This window comes from Gavia stellata, chromosome 28 (assembly GCF_030936135.1).
Source record: "Gavia stellata isolate bGavSte3 chromosome 28, bGavSte3.hap2, whole genome shotgun sequence".
In the NCBI taxonomy this organism is placed as follows: Eukaryota; Metazoa; Chordata; class Aves; order Gaviiformes; family Gaviidae; genus Gavia; species Gavia stellata.
In genome coordinates, this window is record NC_082621.1 from 4581805 (window position 1) to 4604017 (window position 22213).

The following is a 22213-nucleotide window of genomic DNA, read 5'->3' on the forward strand; positions in this document are numbered from 1 at the left end:
TTTTTGGGGTGGTATTTCTTGGAGCCCTGCCCAAAATGGTGGGGTGGGGAGGAGAGATGCCTAAATCCAGCAGCTCACGTCCCCGGAGCACAGGGAGCATCACCCGATCGGTCTGAAAGCCCTGCTGCTCTGCAAGACATCAGCTCAGGGAAGCGGCATCCTTGGGCTTTACGCACTAGTTAACAGGCTGCGAGCTGCCTTGACTTGTTTTAAGCCCGCTCTCTCACTTAATCTCATCTCCCTTCGGTGCGTGTGTGTGTGCATGTGTGTGTGTGTAGGGGGAGGACTTTATTTCCATTGGCTCAGCTTTCGCTGCCCACCCACATCTCTTCCACATCACCTTGGTGTCTCCCTAAATAAAACCAGCCCTTCTTATCGCACCGAGGAAATCAAGAGCGAGAGTTTGAATGGATTTTATATAAATATTTACCCCTACGAAGCTACTGCTGAGCTTGTGGGATAAACTCACAGCAGCTGGCCTGAGACTCTCCTTCTCTCTCCCACCCCTAAGAGGGTTTAATTACTTTTGAGAGGGGAGGGGAGAGATCCGGATCCCAGTTCCAGCTACAGACTGACCCAAAAAGCAGTGCCAGGATTTAACTAACTATTCCCAATGGATCTGAAGGACAGCACCAGTGAGGGCAGCATGGGCAGCCTGCAGCCTTCCAGCATCCAGATTTTTGCCAACACCTCCACGCTCCACGGGATCCGTCATGTCTTCGTCTACGGGCCAGTGACCATCCGGCGACTGCTCTGGACCTTGGCCTTCGTGGGCTCGCTGGGTCTCCTCCTGGTTGAGAGTTCAGACCGTGTGGCTTTCTACTTCTCCTACCAGCATGTGACCAAAGTGGATGAGGTCGTGGCAAACAGCCTGGTCTTCCCTGCTGTCACCATCTGTAACCTCAACGAGTTTCGCTTTTCCCGGCTTACCACCAACGACCTGTACCATGCTGGAGAGCTCCTGGCTCTGCTTGATGTCAACCTGCAGATCCCCAACCCTCATCTGGCTGACCCCGCTGTCTTAGCCATCCTCCAAGAAAAGGCCAATTTTAAGCAATATAAACCAAAAGTTTTCAACATGCAGGAGTTCCTGGCGCGGGTTGGCCACGACCTGAAGGATATGATGCTGTACTGCAAATTCAAAGGCCAAGAGTGCAACCATGAGGACTTCAAAACTGTGAGTATGAGCAGACACTCTGCTTTTCTCTTCTCTGGGTGTGCGGACGGTGGTGGTGTTGCAGGACCAGGACAGCATTGGAGGTCACTGACCAACCCGCGTGGGCACGGTGCGACGAGTGAATGGTGTCTGCTGGGCTCTGGCATAGCAGAGGAGGAGGAGGAGGCGGCAGCCTGTTGAGTTGAAGTTTGTTTGCTGGAGTCCTAACAGGGGTGATGTGGGGCCAGCCCTGCAAGGGGCTTGCAGCAGGTCCAGCCTCCATCCTGTGTAAGGCCCACGGCTCCCAGGTGTCTTCTTGGTGTCAGACCAGGCCATCAGATGGGTCCTGCTGAGCATCAGAGGGGGCTTGGGGGTCTCTTGCAATGGCCAGTGAATGTTAGCCAGCTGAAAAAAGTAGAGAGGGCTGGAAAGAGGCCAGCAAGAAAGGCAAGCGTTCAGGGATGGTCTGAGTGATGTCCATTAGCCAGTTGTATTTCCCCGGGTGTTTGTAGCCTTGCTGAAATTGTGGAGGGGGATATTTTTCTGCTTGTTCCTGGTGGTCATGGCTCATAAATTCTAGTTTGCTGCGCAGTGTGGGCAGCAGCTGGGTCTCTTCCTGGTGCTGTGTTAGAGAGAAGGGGGGAAAAAGAAGAAGAGGAAAAGAAATCAGGCTCAGCTCTGATCGCAGTCTGCTCTTAGGCTGGTGGGGAGGTGGAGCGAGCCGGGTAGCCTGAGGATCCTGAAGGAAGCAGACGCTGCTCAGTTTACAGCTTCTGGATGACACCCTGATGGCAGTGCAGGCTGGCCTGGGCCGTTTGGCTGACAAAAAGTATCATCGTAAAATAAAAATAAAAAGTAGATTGCCTGGAAGAAGTGATGCCCCCCGTGTGCTGCTGGGGCAGGTGAGGGTGCGGGGCTGGGCGAGGGGCTGCAGAGGGGTCTGGTCCCCCACGGTAGTGGTTTGAGTCCTGTCCTGGCAAAGATGCGGGTGTGCAGGCTGGGGACTGGGCTAAGTTGTACTTTGCTCGCAGGCCACGCTGGCCAGTCCCTTCGCACCGATTCAGCCAGTTGAGGGGGGTTGCTCATCCTGGAGTCAGTAACGCTACAGCTTTCAGATGGTTGTTTCTCTGGGAGCTGTGCTGCTTGTTCTGCTCACTACTCACTGTCCTGCAGATAGGCAGGTGCTGTAACAGGTTTTGTGGTGGTCTGGTTTGTCAGCAGGATTTCTGTCTGTTTTTAGGAGACAGGAATATTTTCTGTCTCTGCTGCTTTTGGATCTCCCAGCAAATGAGTCCAACTGACTCGTGCTACAAAGTCATTGCCGTCACCTGGACCGTGCTCTCTTTAAATGTCTGAGCAGGAACATACAATTTTATGCCTCAGTTATTGCCTGTGTGTAACCCTGATACCCTGCCCATTTCAAACTAGATATCCAGGCAAACTGCTCCTTTGCTTCTGCTCCTTGGGCAGAGGTTGGGCCATCCGAGTCGCAGGAAGGTATCAAGGAACTCACTAGGAGAAAAGCTTGCTAAGTAAAAGCCATGTGTGACTAAGTCTGGAGACTGGGATGGAAAAGGAGAAACAGATGCAAAAGTCCAGGGGACAGAAGAGTTGGGGAGTGAGGACAGATCCCAACAGGATGGACAGATCCCAACAGGATGGACAGACCTCCCCTAACCATCACGAGGGTGTGTGGAGAGGGAGGTATTCTGCCCGTGGGCTTCCCAATAATGCAATAAACACCAGTCCAAAGCAAAAGTGTCAAAGCCAGCAAGCAAATAGCACGTTCAAAACATCTGCAGGACTTAAAAAAGCAGGTCCTGTTCTCAGATAAGACAGAAGCTCTGGGCAGCCTCCCGGGGGCACGGTGGGGTGTCATCTCCCTGGCCATTTAGTTTTTTGAGGTAGGTGCTTCTGAAACAATGATTTTTTTTTTTTCCATGGGGGATACAGTAGTTTCCAGAAAGACTAAATATTCCTTGTCTGCCGAATAAATCCTTGCTCTGCTGAAACGGGTTAGGGCCAGCTAGTAACAGATAGGATATTATGGACTGACAGTGCTTGTCCTTGTCAAAATACTGTAGAAATTCAGAAACAGGGCAGTGAAATTCTTCAGTCCATTCTACAAAGCAGCTCCTAGATGATCCAGAAGACAACATCTTCCCAGCATTGCCTGCTGAGCCTTTCTAACAGAGGCAGGTGTTTCAGTCTCACTGACTCCAGGTAATCCCTCAGGTTATGGAAATACAGGGAGCAGCACTCAAAAGGGACACAACCACCCTGTTTTCCTTCCAGACTTTATGTCTCAGAGATAAAAGGCAGCAAAAAGTGTCTGCTTGAAAGCTGAGTAGGTCTTTCCACAGGGAGCATGCTGTAAAGGTCTTTGAACTGCCTCTGGGATGAATCAGAACCTCATGTCCTGGATGAGTTTTGCATTTAATCACCAACAACCTGTTGCAACTGCATATAGGCTCTGTGACAGCCCATCCATTCTGCTGCATTACCAGTTGGAAAAAGAAGAGAAGCATCGTCACTGAAGCCTGATTTCTTTCCTGTCAGGAAAGAGATGGTGTAAATCCCAGAGCAGTTTTGTAATATGTCATCGTGGCGAAGAACTCTGGCTCTTTTTCTATACTCCCCAAATTCATGCATCTGGGAGCAGAAAAGGCAGGAGTTTTGCAGTAGGAGGCTGCATCAAAGCAGTTAATTCTGCAATAAGGTACTGCTAAAGAAGTCAGTGCAGTATTGCCAGCTGGTCAGCCACCCCTTTTGATGCATAGGGGGTGTGTGTTGTGTGCAGTGTGTCCCCTGAATAAAGCACACGTTGCTTTTGCCGCATGGGAAAGCAGAAGCTGGAATGGCAGCATCTTGGCACTTTGAAACCATGACTTTACCCTCCTTCTTCCTCCACTTCCCTGTTTCAATTCTCTGTTACTGCGTTATTACCAGGATTTGAGCTGTGCTTTCCTTACACTCTCTGTTCCTTCTCCCCAGGATAATGTCTAATGCCTCTCAGATGATGCTTCCCCGTATTACGGTCTGCTCAGAGGAGCGAGTCCCCTAAGCTTTTCTGCAGAGATACATCCAAAGAGAACAGCAAGGTCTTAGCAGAGCATGTGCTGATTCCTGAGCTGGCATTGCAATGCACTGAGCAGCAGATAAGATCATGCAGACCTCTGCTGTAGGCAAAGAAATGAAGAATAAAAAATTGGCAGAGCATGCTTTAGCAAACCCTTTCCGTTAGAGTAGTTGGAGGAGGGAAGCCTGATAGCAGCAGCCAAGGAAATCCCCTCCTTTTTTTCTGCATTGCTCCTCCCAGGAGGTCTCGGTTGAAAATGACCTCACAGATGGCATTTTTCTGGAGAAGCTGTGCTCATGCTGCTTGACATGACATTAAGGTCTTCCCATCCTACTGCTGCTGAGCATGGTAAAGCTGTGGCTCATCAGCCCTAGACAGACCACTGTGATTTTCTGGGTATCTCTGTGGGTGTGCTGGAGCAAAGCCTCTTTCCTGGGCCTGTTGGTGTGGCTCGTGATCCTTCGCTGTTCCAGCATGGGATGAACTGAGCAATGGCAGGGGAGCCTTGCAGGAGATTTTTGTGTGTGGCACAGCAAATGAGTGGGGCAACAGGGGAGAAAAGTTTGTGAAAACCCTTTCAGCCCATGGGGCAAAGGGAGAATGACTGATGGGATGACCTGGGTGTAGATTCTGAGAACATAAGCAGCAGGGGCAATGGGCTATCTCAGTCCACCTTGCTGAGAAAATTAGCCCCAGCAGCCAAGCCCTGCCAGACAGATTCAGATGTTTGGAATGGGTGTGTGTTCTGGTGTGTGTGTGTGTTTTTTAGTGGGGTCATTTGCTAAATGGAATGTGTAGCGTGTGCTTCCTCGCACATCCAATTCATTTCAGAGCTAACACAATAACTTATCTTGTGCCTGCTATGCCTTCGTTGCCGGATGTCTATTTATTTTCAGTGGCCATGACAATCGAAAGATATAGCTCATTTACTTTCAATACACATTCTTACTGACAGACAGTGTCCGCATAATGGAGAGTATCTCATGTGAATATTTCTATTTTGAGACACAAGTTGCTGTCAATCTATCTGTCTTTCTCCATACATATTTTTTCTTCCATTCTTTCTAGTGCACCCATGAGGCCAGTATTTAGTAAATAGCTTTTCCTTTTTAGACTGATTAGTACATTCTCATCTCCTATTATACAACTTCCACTTTCCTCAAGAAAAAAAAAAATCAGGATGGTGGCTGCTTGATTCGAAAAAAAAAGTTACTTCTTTCTATTTAACAATTTTTCCAGAAAATCATGACTTTTTCCAAAGTTTGCCCCAGAATCTGAGATGCCATAATACGATCTGCAGTTCTGTGATACCTTCCACACAAATGGATAGTTCTTACACTAGGAGACCAAATCTTTGTGTAGCCTTCCCAGTCTGCATTATAACATCTTGAGTTTGCACATGCTGTTGAGTTTCGGTGCATGGGCATGGGCACAGGAGGGAGTGCAGGGTTGCTGTTGTTGGTGTCTCAGTTGGGTGTCTAAAATGAGGTGGATTGCTCCTGGGTCACTTATCTGGCTGACGTGCAAACCATGCCCTTGGGAAATGCAGACCCTTATTCTACCCAACGTCTGCCTGGACTAAGTTTGTCTGTCCCTTAAGCATTTAGCTATAAAATGAGTGTGGTAGTGCTTCCCCATGGAGATGGTGGGGCTTGCATTTCCTCTATTAATTACAAAATGGTAGGATAATGCTTTAAAATTCACCAGAACGTTTCATGGAAGGATGCCAGTTGTGATGAACCTCTGCTCATGAAAAAAGCTTCCTGGGTCTTGAATCGTTACTGGAGTTAAAATCTAATAAAGAGAAGGCTGTAGAACCTTGGTGGGGTCTTTTCATGGCAAACCCAATTTTAAGTCCTGGTTGGACTCGATGATCTTAAGGATCTTTTCCAACCTAAATGATTCTATGATTCTATGGATGAAACAACTCTCACAGGACAAAAAAATTCAGACGCATGGCTGTAGGTCATTTACTTGTGATGTGCGTGATCCATGTTTGAGACATTGGTCTGACCCAAGACCTGAGCAGCACAGTGATAAACCCTTCCTTAATTTTCTTTTAAAAGGTCTGTGTTTTGTTCTGGTTTGAGCTATTTCTTGACCAGGCACACTCCCCTCCCTCACTAGGGGTCTGAGATAGGAAATCATCTAAAGATTTGAGATACCTCAGAAATGAGCACAGCCAAAGTATCAGAGACAGCTGGAGATCAGAGGGTTGTGAGTGCAAAGGGAGATGAGGCACATGGGGGGCCTTGGATGAGGAAAGACAAAGCACTTCTGTGCGTAAGAGCCAGCTGTGGGCTCAGCCCTTCCTTGCCTGTGGCCTCGGCTTACGCCGTGCACCTGGCCACACTGAGGGAGAGCAAGAACTGCTCTTGTCTTCTAAGTGATTCCCATTCACAGTTATTCATCAAGAGGCCAAGTGAGAGCTCATCTGTCCCCCCATCCGTACCACACCTGCTGAGGGATTTGTATTCAAAACAACATCTGGAGCTGAAGAAAAATGCAAATGCCACCCTTGAGATGAGGAAGAAATGCTGAGCAAGAAGGATGTCATTAGAGTTGCAAGGACAATTTTCCCGGGAATTGCATGAGGCTTTCCTTTGCTTTGGAAATACCTCTGAGTCTGGCTTCTTGCACCTCAGCTCTCCTACCTGCAAAATGGGGGGAAATAACCTTTCTCCCAGAGGGACACTGAGAACTAAAGTGCTCGAAAGCTGTGGAGAGGCAAGGTTGAAAAAACAGAGAACAAGGATGATAAATGTCTTTCAGCCACGATGTCCTGGTGTTTCCTTAGCCTGTGGTTCTCTGCGACTAACACATTTCATCTCACAGGGTCTCCCTGACAACTGGTCTTGGACAGAGGTCTCCTGGGTACAGCTCACTGTCTGCAGTGGATGACGGGTGAAACCATGGGAAGCATTCAAATGTACTTACGCTTTTTCTACATGAACCAGACTTAAATCTAGTCATGCCCAAAACTGCCAGTGAAGGCCAGGAAAGACCAGGGACTTATAACAAAACCAGCACCATTTCCATCTGGAGACATAAATTGGAACAACATAGCTTGTCCTGACCTTCTTCCATACACCTCATGCAAGTGCCCCTTGGAGACTTCCTGACAAATAATAAATAACCTCCCAGATGTTCCCTCTTGCAGAATCTTTGTGCTTATGTGACCACGTGCAGTGACACCACATGAGAAAACATGATGTGACTGCTGTAAACCACGCTGTGGGTTTACTCTAAACACCCCTTGCAAGGTCCTGACCACTATGGTTCAGTGTCCATGATCCCCATGGAAGGCAATGGGCACAAATCGAAACCAGTGGTCGTAAAGTGAAACAGGAGGAGTTCTCACTCGATTAAAGGAGAAAACAGGTCTGACTTCAGTGATGGCCTGGGTGATGGACCTCTTGAGGTCCCTTCCAACCCAAATTATTTTATGATTCTATAATAAAAAGCAGGTGCGTACCTGCTGGATCTTATCCCCTTTTGCTAGTTTTTGGGGGTCTCATTTTTTCATTCTGAATTCACTCTCAGTCTTCAATGAGAGCATGAAAAATGAAACCCAATGTTGGAAGATGGTTACCTTCCCCTCTGTCAGCCTTGCATACAAGTTTGAGTTTGCATTACTGACCTAAGGAAATAAATTGGCCTAAACCACACAGTTGTTGACAACTCTGTCTGCATTGAGCATCTGAGACATTCACAGCTCTGATTCCATAATGAACCTGTCACGGGTTCTCTGAGCAAGCCCCTGGCCTTTTCCATCTCCTGGAACCATCCCCATTTGCGTTAGGAGGAGACAGCGGAGATTCCCTGAAAAAAACTCTCAAATCCATCATTCAGCTCCTCTTGACTGAGAAAAATGTGCCTCACAGCTCCCAAGGAGCGCAGCCGGCTGCACAGCAGCAGGGACAGCGAGGTCATCTGAGGCATCTCCATCTCCCCTGGCAGAGCCCAGCGTCTGCGTGTCCCTCCTACGCCTTCACAAAAGCATTTGTTGAAGGAATTTATACCTGGAGTGCCAGCCAGACTCAGCTTGGCCGGTGAGGCAGAATTACGCGTTAGTTGGCTGTCACGGGGATGCATGGTCAGGGTGTGGGCAATAAAAGGCCATATGTTGCTCAGATACCGTGGTACGGCAGGCCCGAGCAGGGTGCCAGACGGCTGTATTGCTGCCACAGCTATACCCACTGTATATAGTACTCAAAAGATATAGAAAGTATTTTGCCTACTGGGCTGATGTGACCCTTCATGCAGGTTTTCATAGGAAGAGCTCTTTGGAAAAACAGAACCATGAAAAACTTTCTTGCCTACAAGATGAGCACAGCTATGAGACAGCTGGCTGCGGGGGGAGAATGCAGGTCTTCCAGAGGGAGGAAAACATGAACTGTGGCTATATTTGCAGGTTGCAAAAGTCAGCAGTTATTTGCTGTCTGAATCTGCTGAGAGGTTAAGAAAAAAAAAAGCCTTAAATGTATTCCCATTAATTGAGGGGTGAGCATAACATGAATGGTCTTCTAAAACTCGTTGGGATATCCAGACCTGTGAATAGCTGTGAGGAAACCTCTTAGGGATCACAAGCTCAACAAGCCAAGATGGAAAATGAGCTAGATGAGGTGGACATGTCTGACTCCCATCTGCCATGGATTAATCTATGAGACCAGCACCAGAAAAACAAAATTGCCCCTTGGAGGTAAAAAAAGACTGTGAATCATTTAAAGAGATTGACACCAGTATGCTCAGGGCCCATCAAGAAACAATTTCCATCCAGCCATGAATATTTACAACTGAAGCACATGCCATTATTTGAAGAAAAGCTGAATTGTTTTGATCATTTGTTGTTGTTGTTGCTGTTGAAGAAGGGATTTAGCCCACGTGGTAAGTCAGGGAGCGTGAAAGAAGTGAACAGTAATGGAAAATGCACATATATTTGCTCAGGGTGAGATAGATGAAAGGAGGTTTAATCTGCACTTGATCAGATTTCCAGAGAGGAGCCCATCACAGGGGAACCTGGGCCATCAGGGCTTTTTCACGTGCAATGGAAGTTGCTCAGTTGTCTGCTCCTGTCAGGTGAGCCAGTTCTGCGCTGTGATTTCCTCAGAGTCTGGAATTGGAAAAGAAAATCAGAAGTGAGAAAGACTGAGACAAATTCAATCTACTGACCAGACGTTTCTTCAGGTCAGTTTGACCTTGCACGAGAAGGTGATTCCAGGCTCTGCCCAAGTGGTGGGACCTTTACGCGAAGTCTTTGGGCTTCCCTTTCACTCCATCCAAAGGTTGTTCAGATCTTACTTCCAGTGTGAGTTTGTTGGGAAAGTGGAGTTTGTCCTTAGGGAAACTAATAGTTCTGAGTCTGTCCTCCTCCACATCTGAAAAAAAACCCCAACAGGTTGAAGGCCAAAAATTTTAGTGGGATGAAGTTTAACTTCTTTAAAAATCCGAATCTTCATGATGCTGTTTCAACAATATTGAAGACTGATATATAAATGAATGTTATATAAAGACAGGCATGAAATTAAAAGAATTAAAAATGTGTTTGCCTTTTTAAAGGTTTTGACATTGTTGGAGGAAGAAAGTCAAAACAACCCATTGAGACATTTTCTTGTTACATGTTTCATCCTTGTTCTTTCCAAACTTTCTGAACCCCCACGCTCATTCAGTGGAGGACAGTCATACAAGGACTTCACTTTATGAGGCTGAATCCCATAACAGTGATTCACACTGTTTGTTCACCTGAACGTTTGAGGGAAATTAATCTTAGGACAGGAGAAGAGAATAAATAAACCCAAGCAAATGCTCTCCGGTGACTTAACTGCATGTACTGTGAGTAGGATAATTTAAAGACTCAAATCTCTGCCACCATGATGGGTGACTTACTTCCCCCAGTTCAAGCAGAAAATGATGAGCTGAAGCCCTGGTACAGCAGAGAGGAGAGTATAACTGTCATGTGGGGTCGCTCAATGGCAGGCAAGAAAACATCATCGCGGTATGCTATAGGCAGGACAATAAAGGACTAAATTAATTGCAGAGAAGAGGTAATGACCAGTGGGAGGAATTAATGTAAGCTTAACCCTTAATCAGCTAAACTTTCAACACCACACTCCGCTGCTCCTTGGCACTGAAATGGATGGTATATATAGAGACATCCATTAGACCCTCTGTATTTCTTCCACCGCCACCTGCTACGCTTTGGAAGAGCAGCATGTGTGATCCATCTTTGCCTGCCATGCATGAAACGGCAGCGTCAGTAGCGCTGTTAACTCATCAGCAGTTTTCCAGTGATGGAGAAACCTGTGATAGCTGAACAAGGATATCAGAGAGGCTTCAGTTTGACCTTAAATGGGTGATGGCGTTATGTTTTGGGAGATGGAAGAGACTCTAAGCCATCTGGAAAGTGATGATTTATTTGAGGGGTCCTTGGATTAGAACAAAATTTCTGCCACCAGATTTCTTGGTTTTTTCTCTGAAAATGTGAACCAGAAATGTTACTGCTAATTCTGCTAGGAACTGCAGTTTCTGTTCATCATACTGCTATTTTCCTCTGGATGCACTGGTTGGATCATATCTCCCAGAACATAGCGTGTTGTCTCCTCTTTTGCTAGGGAGGTGATGGCTGGTTACAGCAGTCACACAGTCTTGATGTATTAATTTTTTTTCTTTGAAGCATTTAATGTTTGGGGATTCTTCCTTTTTTTAATGAAAAGAAACAAAGTGTTTTCCCAAAAGGGGTTGTGAAAAATGCTGCTGTGGTAGCTTCTTAAACAATATTCCCAACTAAACCAATCTTCATGTAAAAAATTGAAAAGTTTCCATGAGTAGCATGACGAGACAGGGTGTAGATATCATGCCCTCATTAAGAGAAGGAGTTGCTGTGCCAGATGTTAAGCTTCATACTTGTTGATTGAACTGCATTTTTTGTACTCCACCCTGGCAATGAATCCCACAGCCACCATCCCTTCTACAGATACTCCAGGAACACTCTAAGTGGCCATTAACCAATGCTAAATTATGATGGAGCAACTCCTGAAATACATGTGACATTCACATGAATAACAAATGAATTTGTTTCTGTCAAGGCAATGACAACAGATTGCAGCTGAATTAACATGAGTGCTGTTTGCTGCTCTATACCAACTGCAACGAGTTCCTTGTAGGGTGCATGTAATCACAGGGACACAAATGACAGCTGAGGGATGCCATGAGTGCGAAGATGCAATGGTATAGATGGTTGTTAAGGACGAGCTGTGGGAAAAGCAAGTCCCAGGCTGACAAACCTATCCTATTTCTTTTGAACCCCAGTGGAGTTTGCCTCTGAAAGACATTAATGAGAGTGAGATCATGCTGTTAGGCCCCACAATTGCATCCATCCCTGGAAAAATCATTCTTTTCTCATTATCACTTGGTAGTACAAAAAGACCCTTAGAGATCAGTGCTACGATGATATCTCTGTACGTGTGCATCTCTCCAGGGAAAAATAGATCAAGGAGGGAAAGGATTTTTCTATGGTGTTCACGCATGATACTAGAAAAATGTGCAAGGGTTTCCTAGTGCCTATAGGACTCTATAGTTCATAAAAACTGTTTCTCTGCTGGGTACATTAGTGTTCAGAGACTTGGCGTTACATCTCTGCTTCCGCTGGCGCGCCGTGTCAGGTTGAGCCGTGGCTCCCAGCTCCTTGTTCTCAATCTGCATTGTGTATCTTGAGCAGGGTGTGAAATGGCAGGTTAAACGAGGGGAGGAAGGGAAGGGGGAAGAGCAGTAGTAGAAGAGGGGAGGTGAGACAGAAATGGGAGAAAACTGTGTTTATGGCATGAGGAAGCAGAGCCCTGAGGTTGGCTCAAAGAAAACCAAATTCAAATCAGAAACAAGCATGGGTTTTTGAAACACAGATTGATGAGCCCGGAATTGGTCTGAACATTCCATTGAAAACTTTCTATCAGAAAATTCTTTCTGAATGCAAAAAATTGCTTTCCTAAAGTTACAGTGACTGGGATGAGATTTCCCACGAGAAAAATGAAAGCTTTTTGTCTTAAAGCTTTTCTATTTTCTATGGAATTAATTAAAAAAAACCTCAGAGCAAAATCAAGTCTTGAAACTCTGGGATGTCTCATTAAATGGATGTTCTGATTTTCAGCTAGTTCTGAATTAAGTAATGGAAAAAGTCACCCAGAGCTGGGGAAATTTCCACCACATGGAGTCTCTACATCTTGCACTTGTGGGCCAGGTGCACCCCATGCTCTATTTTACATGGGTTTTGAGACAAAACCTGCTATCATCTGATGTTAGTAAGGGTGAACCCTGGGTTATATACTCATATCTTGCTTTTCCTGAAGAGGGGGATTTCGTACTCTGCTTTCAAATGAGTCCCTTCTTTCAAAGGGCAGGTTTCAGAGCAAGATGCTTTCTGATAAACCATCCTCTGAGCTTTCTAGAGATGGTTCTGGTTTAGCCTTATTTCCTGATAACAGAAGGTTTCAGCAATTTCATCTCCATTTGAAAGAGCAGAAGTCTCAAAAACATTTGGTTTCTACAAGTTTCATGAAAACTGGCAGCTGGGAGAGACCCAAACTCAAGTCCACCAAGGACAAGCAGAGTCAACGATGGTATTATACATTTTGTCTGACAGCGACCAGCTGTCCAACAAACATACGTGCCCCACTTAATCCAAAAGCAGCCTGGCGGTAAGAAGACAGCTTACACTTCGCTGACAGTACAGACAGCACAACGAAGAAGAAAAATCAGTACGCGTAGGGCTGTGCTACCCATGGAACATGGAGAAACAACCCAGAGGTAGAGCTGTGTGCGTGTGAAGGTAGGTACGTGGATGTTAGCTTCTCCTAGCTTATTCTGCTTTTGCCTTGTGGGAATCCTAAGGGACCTGGGACAGAGCAGGGAGAGGTTAGAAGACAAACTATCCTCATCCTTAGGAAAACAAGCTTCCTTAATTCTTCTGTTTCAAGAACAACTTGTTTTATAGTGGATTTGTTTTTTCTCAAACTATGTAAAGCATTCATTTCCCTCCTTGCATTTGCTGAAGAGGTTCTCTCTCTTCTGCTGAATGAGTGGGTAACTGAACACGCACACGCGTGTGTCTACCTATACCCGCATGACCCGACCTGCTGGGCTGTCACTGCAGTTCCTGCTGGGAGCACAGGTGCTGCATCTGGATTTTTTAACCACCATGTTGTCCAGAAAGTCAGAGATGCTCATGCTGATTTATTGTTGAGGCATGGCTTTGGAATACAGTGTTGTATATACAATATGGGCTACACAGACAAAGAGGATTTGGGGGAGACCAGAGCCTCATGGTGCTCGGTGGTTTATGCAGTAAATGCCCACACCCCGTCTCTCAGAAAGCAAGTGGGAGAGTGGAAGAGGGACTGGGAGAGTGGAGACATCCTTTTATTTTTAAACTGAGGCCCAGACAAATGATATGAATCTGATCCTTCCCTCCTGATCTTGGGAAAGCGCAGGAAAAGTACGAGTTTAAACCATTTTAACACCTTCTCTTGCTGGGCTCTGCCATTCTGAATAATCCCCAACCATCCAGGTGTGACTTATTTTGCATTTGTGGCTCATGGCTCTCCAAAAGAGGTGGGAAAAGGCAAAGAGGTCCTGCATGGAGCCCTCCAGCCTTGCTCTTGCTGTGCCCTCTGCTCCACCCCACGAACAGGAGACTGTGAGCAGAAATATTGCTATTTCACTTCAACAGGCAGGTTATCCATCTGGTCCCATTACATCAACAGTGGTTAGCTCTTGGTCTCCAACCTGAAGTGAGCCAGCAGCTAATTTTCTTGGGTCGAAAACAGGGACGCTGATATCCTGCCCCAAGGCATGCACAGAACAGATGGCATGGGTGGGAGCTGCCCTGCACACCTCCTCCCAGGGACCAGACCACTCTCCATGATGTTCATCACCAAAGATGATGTACATACGGCCACACTGAGGAGGACTAGGAGAAGACCCCAAAGCCCATATGGGGTGATGCAGCTCTGTCTCACCAGGATCCACTCCCAGCTTAACTCCATGGGCAACAGCTTTCCCCCTCCAATCAACTAGCTCCGAGTCTGCCTAATTCCTGGCAGCGGGAGCGGGCCTGTGGTGCTGCTGTGAACCTGCGCTGCAGGACTCAGGATGCAGGAGCTGACCGCAGCTTTGCATCGCACTCCTCGGGGCACGGGTTGGAACAGCCGCCTGCCCAGCTCCGTGCCTCAGTAATAGCACATCGGTACAGCATTTCACACGCCTCCGTTCAGATGGACAATAAAATTGTCAGCTCCTTAGGGCAAGGACTGTCTTCCTGGTTTATGTTTATTATTAAACATTTATTTTTAAAAATGTTTAAAAATTAAATAAGGGAGGGGATTTGTTTTAGCCTGCCTCAGAGAATGTTGTGGGTTGTGATTTTGTGCAGAGACAAGAATATCCATCATTCCCTTTTGAAAGGAATTAAAACCAAACAGATTTTTATACGAATGTCTTCACTCAAAAAACATTTTGATAGCCTTGCTCACTATATTTGCAAGTCAGGTACACAGTGTACCTGAGTGTCCATAGCTATTCCCAGCTCTGCAAACCCCAGATATCTTCTGCAAGCACCTGCAGGCTAAACAGAATCCCTAAATAAAACGTCTGCCTCCCTTCCACTTTGGAATGCTGTTAAATGTGGAATGGTGTTTCTAAGCCTAAGATTACTCCTCCATTTCATGTGCCATTGGCTGTTTGTTGGTACAACTAATTGCATGGTATTTTCCTCCCATGTTTCAAAACGATCTGTAATGGTACCCCTTGCAGGGGGTTAAAGTAAAGCGCAGCTACCACAGGTAAATTCATGTGGCAAACTATTTCTAGAGATCAAGCAAGGACAATTTAGTCACCAGGGATAGGGAAATGTGTTGTGCATTTATTTTGTTGCAAATCAGGTGGGTGCGTACAGAGTCCCTATTTGCAAAGTAATCTCAGAAGCTGTGGAAGAGGTGTAAGTGAATTGTTAACACTGTTATTGTTAGCCCTTTTAGCTTGTGTATTCCTTCCATGCTTTCTTCTATTAGGAGGAGAAATAAATGTGTGAGTCGGGTATGTTCTTATAATCACACTTGTCTTTCAAAAAAGACACACATGCTTTCATTAAACACAATAAAACCAGACAACAGCATGCAGCTTCTTTGCTTTGGTCTGCCCCTCCTCTAAGCTGTATGCCCAAGCAGCTCCATCTCCCTGCAGTATTTCATGGTCCCGCTTGGAATAGTTTCCTTTTATTTTCTCTCCAGGCACATCCAGGTTTGATGTTTTCCAGCTATGGGGTGTGTGACCAGGGGTCCCCCTCAGGCCACATCAGTACGATGTTTTTCAGTCAAGATGTTGGCTCCTGTCTCACTGGATTGCTAAGGATGGCGATGATTTGGTGATGCAGATGATGATTTTTTATCACTTATCACAGCAGTGATGCACCAAACCCCACTTTTATGCCTACGATGCTTGCTACTTGCAGGGAACCCCATGTTCCTGAGATACCCATCTGGGCAGCCCCGCAGAGGTCTTCGCATCTTGCTCCTGAGTTGAGAGACAGTTTCCAGTAACTCCAGGCTGGGTTTTTCTACCTATCCAGTGCAAGCTGGGAGAGGAAGGGAAGGTCAGGGGAAGGGGGAGCCCGCTGTTTGGAGTAGTGCTCGTGCTGGTGGGGATCGGGGAGGCTGCTCTCTCTGCTGTAGGTAGGCAAAGGGGCTCATTTCTTGCAGGCACCAGGCAGCTGTCAGATGTGCCTTTGGTCCTTTGGACCACCTTGCACTGGGTGTGACGAGCACGCTGGTGGCTGTGAACTGGGGAGACTTGCTACTGGTGGAAGCAATGTGCAGGTCTTTGGCTGACTCCAAGGACGAAGACAAAATGTGTGCCCCTCTGCTCCATGCAGTAAAACCAAGACACAGCGCAGTAGGATCACCATCAACTTTTGCTCGAGTTACCACATTTCCCAGAGATGCAGGAATGGGTCCCAAAGTGCAGCATCGCATGAATGCACCTTTGGGAACCCAGGCTCAGCTCTTTGATGCCAGGTCATTTTGGGGTCTCTGCAAGCTCTATCATTTTGTGCAGCACAGACGGCCATGGAAAAGCACAAGCAGAAGCATGTCTAATGGTGTCAGTTGATATTCTCCCAATCCTGAGGTCACCTGCCTGCTCTGCTGCCTGTGTGATCTTGACTTCAAGAAAGGGTTTGAATTCAAGGGAGTGAGGGACATTTGTATGAGCCTCCATTGCTGGAAATATTGCTTAGCTCTATTCTTTCCTCGTATTTTTAATACCAGGCTGTCATAAAAAAATACTTCCATGCTGAATCTCATAGCTTTCCTCTCTCTTTTACTAGTAACACAGAATTATCTTCCTGTTTCTTTAAAATTCTGAGGTTTAGCAAGTAGATAAATCACACTGCTTAAAAACCCAGCCCCAATTGTGCAGGAAATATTCCTTTCTTCTCAGGGAGCCATTCCTTTGACTTGTTATTTTGAGCTCCATCATGGTTGTTGCCATGCAATGGCAACTTTGTGGAAAAGGAGGTTAAGTGCTAAGGTTAAAACAGGTTCAAGCATAATCCAGAGTGCCCTTGGCAAAGACAGAAGTGTTTTAGTGGGTCTCATTCATCATTGCCTGACTGCTTAAAGTGGTGGAGTGGCTCATTATTGTTTTTATATGCCTTTATGAGAGCTGCAAAAGAGCCAAAGAGAAAAGTACCACTATTTTCCTCCCTTAACCCACACTCAACGGGGAACAATAATATTTAAGACCTCAGAGTGCAATATAAAAAGGTTTCCTCTTCAGAAACCAAATTCCCCTGCATGAGCCACGTGGAGTGGCTCAGGCTCAGCTCCAGAGAGGAGGTTTCTGTTGGTTTGTGGAGTTACGTCTACAACAGCATTTTGGAGCTGATAGCAGGGAGCTGCTATTGCCAGCTGGCATTGCCAGATCTGCCTTCGTGAAACCATCGGCTGCCCCTAAGCCAACTGGTGGCTTTTCTCCTCATCGATCCTGCCAAAGCCTTGTCCTCCCTGCGGGTTGGATAAACTTTCAGCAGGGGCTGTGGACTCCGCAACATAGGGAAAGATTGCACCATCATGGAGCATTAAAAAAAAAATATTGAGCAAAGACTTTCTTAGTGCTCTGTCCTTGCCTATTTGTTTCGCACATGTCGATCCCAGCTGATACATGCAGTGGATACAGAGTAGTCCATACCTGAGAATTTTTGTGCAGATATGTGAACTATTAGAATGATAAGGCAGAGCGCCTGACTAGTTTTTTTAATGAAGTGGCTGCTTTAACTTTATGTACCTTGCCAAGGATCTTTACAAAGCTGTTTCTTATGGAGATCAGGATGTGTTATTGCCACTGGAGAAAGCAGTGGCAAACGCTAGTGCAGAGTGAGCAGTTAGTCTCATGCGATCAAAAGCAGCTGAACCCAAACTGGAACAGGTACAGAGAGCGACAACGAGGAGGATTAAGGAGAAGAGGCACCTGTTCTAGGAGGGAAGATTATGAGAATTTAGCTTGTTTAATCTAGCAAGGCAAAGGCTGTGTGAAGGGCTGTGATTACTCTGTAGAAAATACGTCAAGGGGATAAGCACTGAGAGGGAAATGGAGCTATTTCAGCTAAATGATGATGCTGGCTTTGGAGCAAATGGTATAAATTGGTCATAGATAACTTTATGCTGGAAGTTAGAAAGGGGTTTTTTTTAATGCTTGAAGGAATGAAATCCTGAAGTGACTGCTCAGTGGGAATAATGGGGATAAAAAGTCTAGCAGGTTTTAAAACAGGATCATCCCTTGCAGATGGGATAATAGGATGTGGTTGCCAGTAACAGAAGGCTGCATTCAAGGACCTCTCCAGTTTGATGCACACCAAAATTTTCCTTTACTGAAGGAATGGATTGGGTGTACACCTGGATTGTGGGTGTTAGGCACATCCAATCTGGGTTTAACAAGGTGGTGGGGGCCTGGGAAACCTGGAAAAACATAATCATGTCCTGGAAAGCTCTTTCCCCTCATTTCTTGGAGACACATAGTGTGAATTCTGTGTTTCTTGATGATGGCAAGATTTTAATAGAGAGTTTGTCATATCTGGAAATTTTATTAACTCAGACCCTGTCTATGTCTGGATGGAGATATTAATATTTAGTCCATCAGCGTGCAAGCCCTTTGGGTGCTTAACCCTGTCCAATGCTGTATGAAGATCCCATGTGGAGGCTGAAGCAGCTTCTGTGGTTGAGGGTGTTCATGTTGCTTGCTACGAGCATCTACCCAAAACACGAACAGACAATTTCCAGTCTGAGAATCTCTCAAACTCACATGTTGATGTCGAGTTGAGGACATCCAATGTTTTCACCTTCAAGGGGTGGTAGGAATGTCCTGGCGGTTTTGCAAATGGCCAATCTGACTGAAATCAAGGCACTAGATGTGGTGGGATTTTTGTTTATCAATCATCTGTATTGATATAGCATCTGTGAGCCCCTGGAATTAGTCATTGTACAAAGTCTAATGAGCCCCTGTTGTATTAGATACTGTAGAAAAATGGATCAGAAAGATGGTCTGTCCTCTCTATCACTTAAAAATAACATAAAGTTCTGGTTTCAGGGATCTCTGAGCAGCAAGGGAGAAAAAGAGGGGAAAGCACTGGCTAGATTGCTTCTGACCAACAGCTTTCCAGTACTCATAATACAACAGAGAGAGAAATGCAAACACTATTTGAAAAGACAATAATACACTCCCTCTGCAGAAATGAATTAGTTGATCTTGATTTTATCCACCTGGGAACTCTGATTATTGTCTCATGAAACAGAGCACCTGGTCTATTATCCCATAAATAAGCGAGAGCAAATGCACCGTGTTTCCATTACAAAGCACGGCTCCCCTGCAGGGCTGCCACACGCGCTGGAATATGCTGCAGACGAGGAAAGAAATTTGGAAGTTTGCCCTCAGGTTTCCTAGAGAGACAGGGCTGTGGTAGCAGTTAGAGAAATATTCGCTCTGCCCACCGGGGTTTCCCTCCCATGGCTAAAAAGTGATTGTTGTTACTATTAATTAGAGCTGTATGGAAACATTCACGGGCAAACCTGGAGACACAGTCAAGCATGCCTTGCAGGGTTGTGTTACAGGCTTAAATTGCAAATCAACTCCCTTGAAAGATGCACTGCGATGCCTGAAGGGAGTGAGTGAGCGAGCTAGAGATCCGGCATCAAGTGATGCGGGAATGCATTTAGGACAAACCAGGGTCCAGATGTGGACTAATTAAGACTCACTTTCTGTTGACTTAGGGGATATTATCTAATAAATCTGGGACCGGCATCCCAGCTTTGTGCTGAATGTGCGGTTCAACCTCCTTTCTTCTTGATTTTAGTGCCAGCACTGGAATTTTGCTCTGAGTCCATTTTGTCCCCTTTTGAATCCTAAATTTTGTGCTCGAAAGCTCCACTCAAAGCAAGGATGGCAATGACCCTGCTAACACCACTTTGCGCTGCAGTCAGGCCTTTTACTATTGAAACCCTTCGGTGCTTTGCTAGATTTGCCTATGACCCATCTCCAGAGGGATTACCCTGATGTAAAGGAGAACTAGGATCAGGCCAGCTAGGTGTTGGCTGGTCCTGCTGCAAAAGGAGGGATGCTCTGCAGCCAGCAAGGAAAGAAACTAAAACGTAAATCCGTACTGGTTGTTTGGTATGAAGTACAATAAAGCTACTTGAATGGGTCGGGGTGGCTTTGACAGAGCTCCCTTGGATGTTGAAATTGCCTCTCCTGGTCAGCAGTATAAGGTTCATGCTGGTGAAGATGCAGCAGGACAGAAGCGTGAAGGATCTGCCCTAGCAGCAGCTCAGTATCACCCCTGAGATACGTGTCAAACTGGGATGTGAGAGAGTTTTCCATCTCTCGCTGTTGTGTTCCAGATCATTTGCTTTGACTGTGTGCATATGTTGTCAATTCACCAGCACCTTTACGCAGTCAGTTATAATTCACATTTGCTGTTTTTTAATGAACGTTTGTTCACTGGAGCATTTTCCAGGGAGTGTGCGTGGTGTGCAGAGCCAGCCCACATCCTAGCAGCCTCCAACACAATCTAAAGTGAGGAATCAAGCTCAGAAACAGATCAAGAATTTATTAACTGGCATGCACCGCCTGCGGTGTGAGACGGAGGGGGACACTGTGAATGGGAGTCTTGCAAGAAAGTCCTAGCAGCCACGCAGATTGAACACTTCTTGTCAATGCAGTGGAAAATCCCAGGGAGAATCCTGGCCCCGCTGAAATTCCCTTAAAATCCAAATACAATCTCAGTCACTGCTGCACTGAAGCACCTCACCATCTTCTGGTTTGTTATCTGGGTTGCTATTCCCATCGCCCAGATGGAGAATGGAAGCAAACCAGGGTCTATTGATCGCATGGCGATGAGTGGCCTTTGAGAAACATCCCAGGAGCCCCAGATCCTCAGGAGGGTATTGAGAGACAGAAAGGGCATAGACAGAGCCAGGACTGAATGTGATTCTTCTAAAGATCCAGGACTCATGCAAAAAAGGGAATGCATAGGCTATATGAATACTTCAGAGAGTGTTGGGAGCCCAATCCACTTTGTTGATAGAGAGCAATGCAAATTCATAATTACTGTAGATAAACATGTTCGAGTTAATTACTTCTCCCATTTGATGGCTGTGCAAATGATGCAATGACTAATAGGGACTGCTCTCCTTTCTTCTTTGCTGTGAAAGCCAAGGCTACAGCATGTGCTTGGGAAGGACGTGTCAGGAAAGCCAAGAAGCGGACAGAAGAGCGGACGTCACAGTCGAGCAGCTCTGAATCTTGCTGGGGGCATGAGCCTGTGACCAGACAACTGGACTCGGATTTTGGAAGCTTTTACTTCTATCTCTTTGCCCTCAAATGCAGCTGCTGCTCAGACAAAATCAGCCTGGCTTTAAAGTAGGTCAGACTCCGAAGAACTGAAGTCATCTCAGGATGCTCTGTAGAAGAAGAAATACATGTCAATGTGACACCACTTCATACAGTGGCTTTATTAGAGTTGCTCTCCCTTTACTGGTCCACGTGGTTCAGGCAGTGGCTGTAACACAGAAGAAATGCTGCATCCAGCTGGGACAACCCCTGGGTCACAAATCCCACCTGAAGGGATGGACTCAAGCAGAGAAGAGGACAGCACAAGAGAAACATGGGAGTGGAGGTTCAAATTCTCAAGCTGCTTCCAAAAAAATGGACTTGGAGAAGCACCAGGGTCCTGAGAACCTTTTTAGCAGATCTGGGGTCCCAAAAACCTGGTTATCCACCCAGACTCTAGTGCCTCATTAAGTAATCTCAGATTTTTTTAGACAGTCTGTCAGCAATTCAGTCAATTTTAATAGTGTGAAGGCATCCTGGACACTCCTTTTAGGTCTCAGACACATAATTAGCAGTTTAGGGTTCTGAACAGCTTGTTAGCATTTTGGAAATCGGAAAGACGACACCAATGAATCACGATTTCAGGCACCTGCTCAGCAGCTGTGAGTTTTGGATCCCCCCTGTTAGCAGTCCCAGAGAATTTCAAACCTGTTTTCAGGGAAGTGTTTCCATTAGCCTGGAGAGAAATTCACATTTCGTCTCCTGTCATTCCTCAGCAGCCAAATCCTTCTGCTTCATTTTCCGGGGAGGCAGCAGTCCCAGGCACCGCGACTGCTGAGCTGCAGTTTGCCCTGTTTGCTATGTGCTCTAAAATCTGCGTTTAGTTTAACACATTAAGCCAATCTGTTTTCCAAACCCAGCTGCAACTACAACCCTCCAGGGGAGCTTGGCAGCGCTGCCGATCTGACACCGCTCACCGGCAGCGCTCGGGTACGCAGGCTTTTTGGGAAGGCAGTGAAGAGGAGAGGAGAGGAGGAGGAAGATGTAAAAGCAGCTCAGCACAGCACCCCTGAGCGACTTTCCCTTCTCCCAGAGCCACCCACCATTCA

The 22213-nt window shown here is 46.2% G+C and overlaps 1 protein-coding gene across 1 annotated transcript in view; it reads left to right on the plus strand.

Moving 5' to 3' along the window:
* The first annotated feature begins 598 nt into the window (after positions 1–598).
* The window catches only part of LOC104257167 (acid-sensing ion channel 2), a 513947-nt gene continuing 492332 nt past the window's right edge, over positions 599–22213 (plus strand). The window contains exon 1 of the mRNA XM_059830406.1: positions 599–1177. Coding sequence (XP_059686389.1) covers positions 614–1177 — 564 coding nt within the window. The 5' untranslated portion in view covers positions 599–613. The remainder of the gene's footprint in view (positions 1178–22213) is intronic.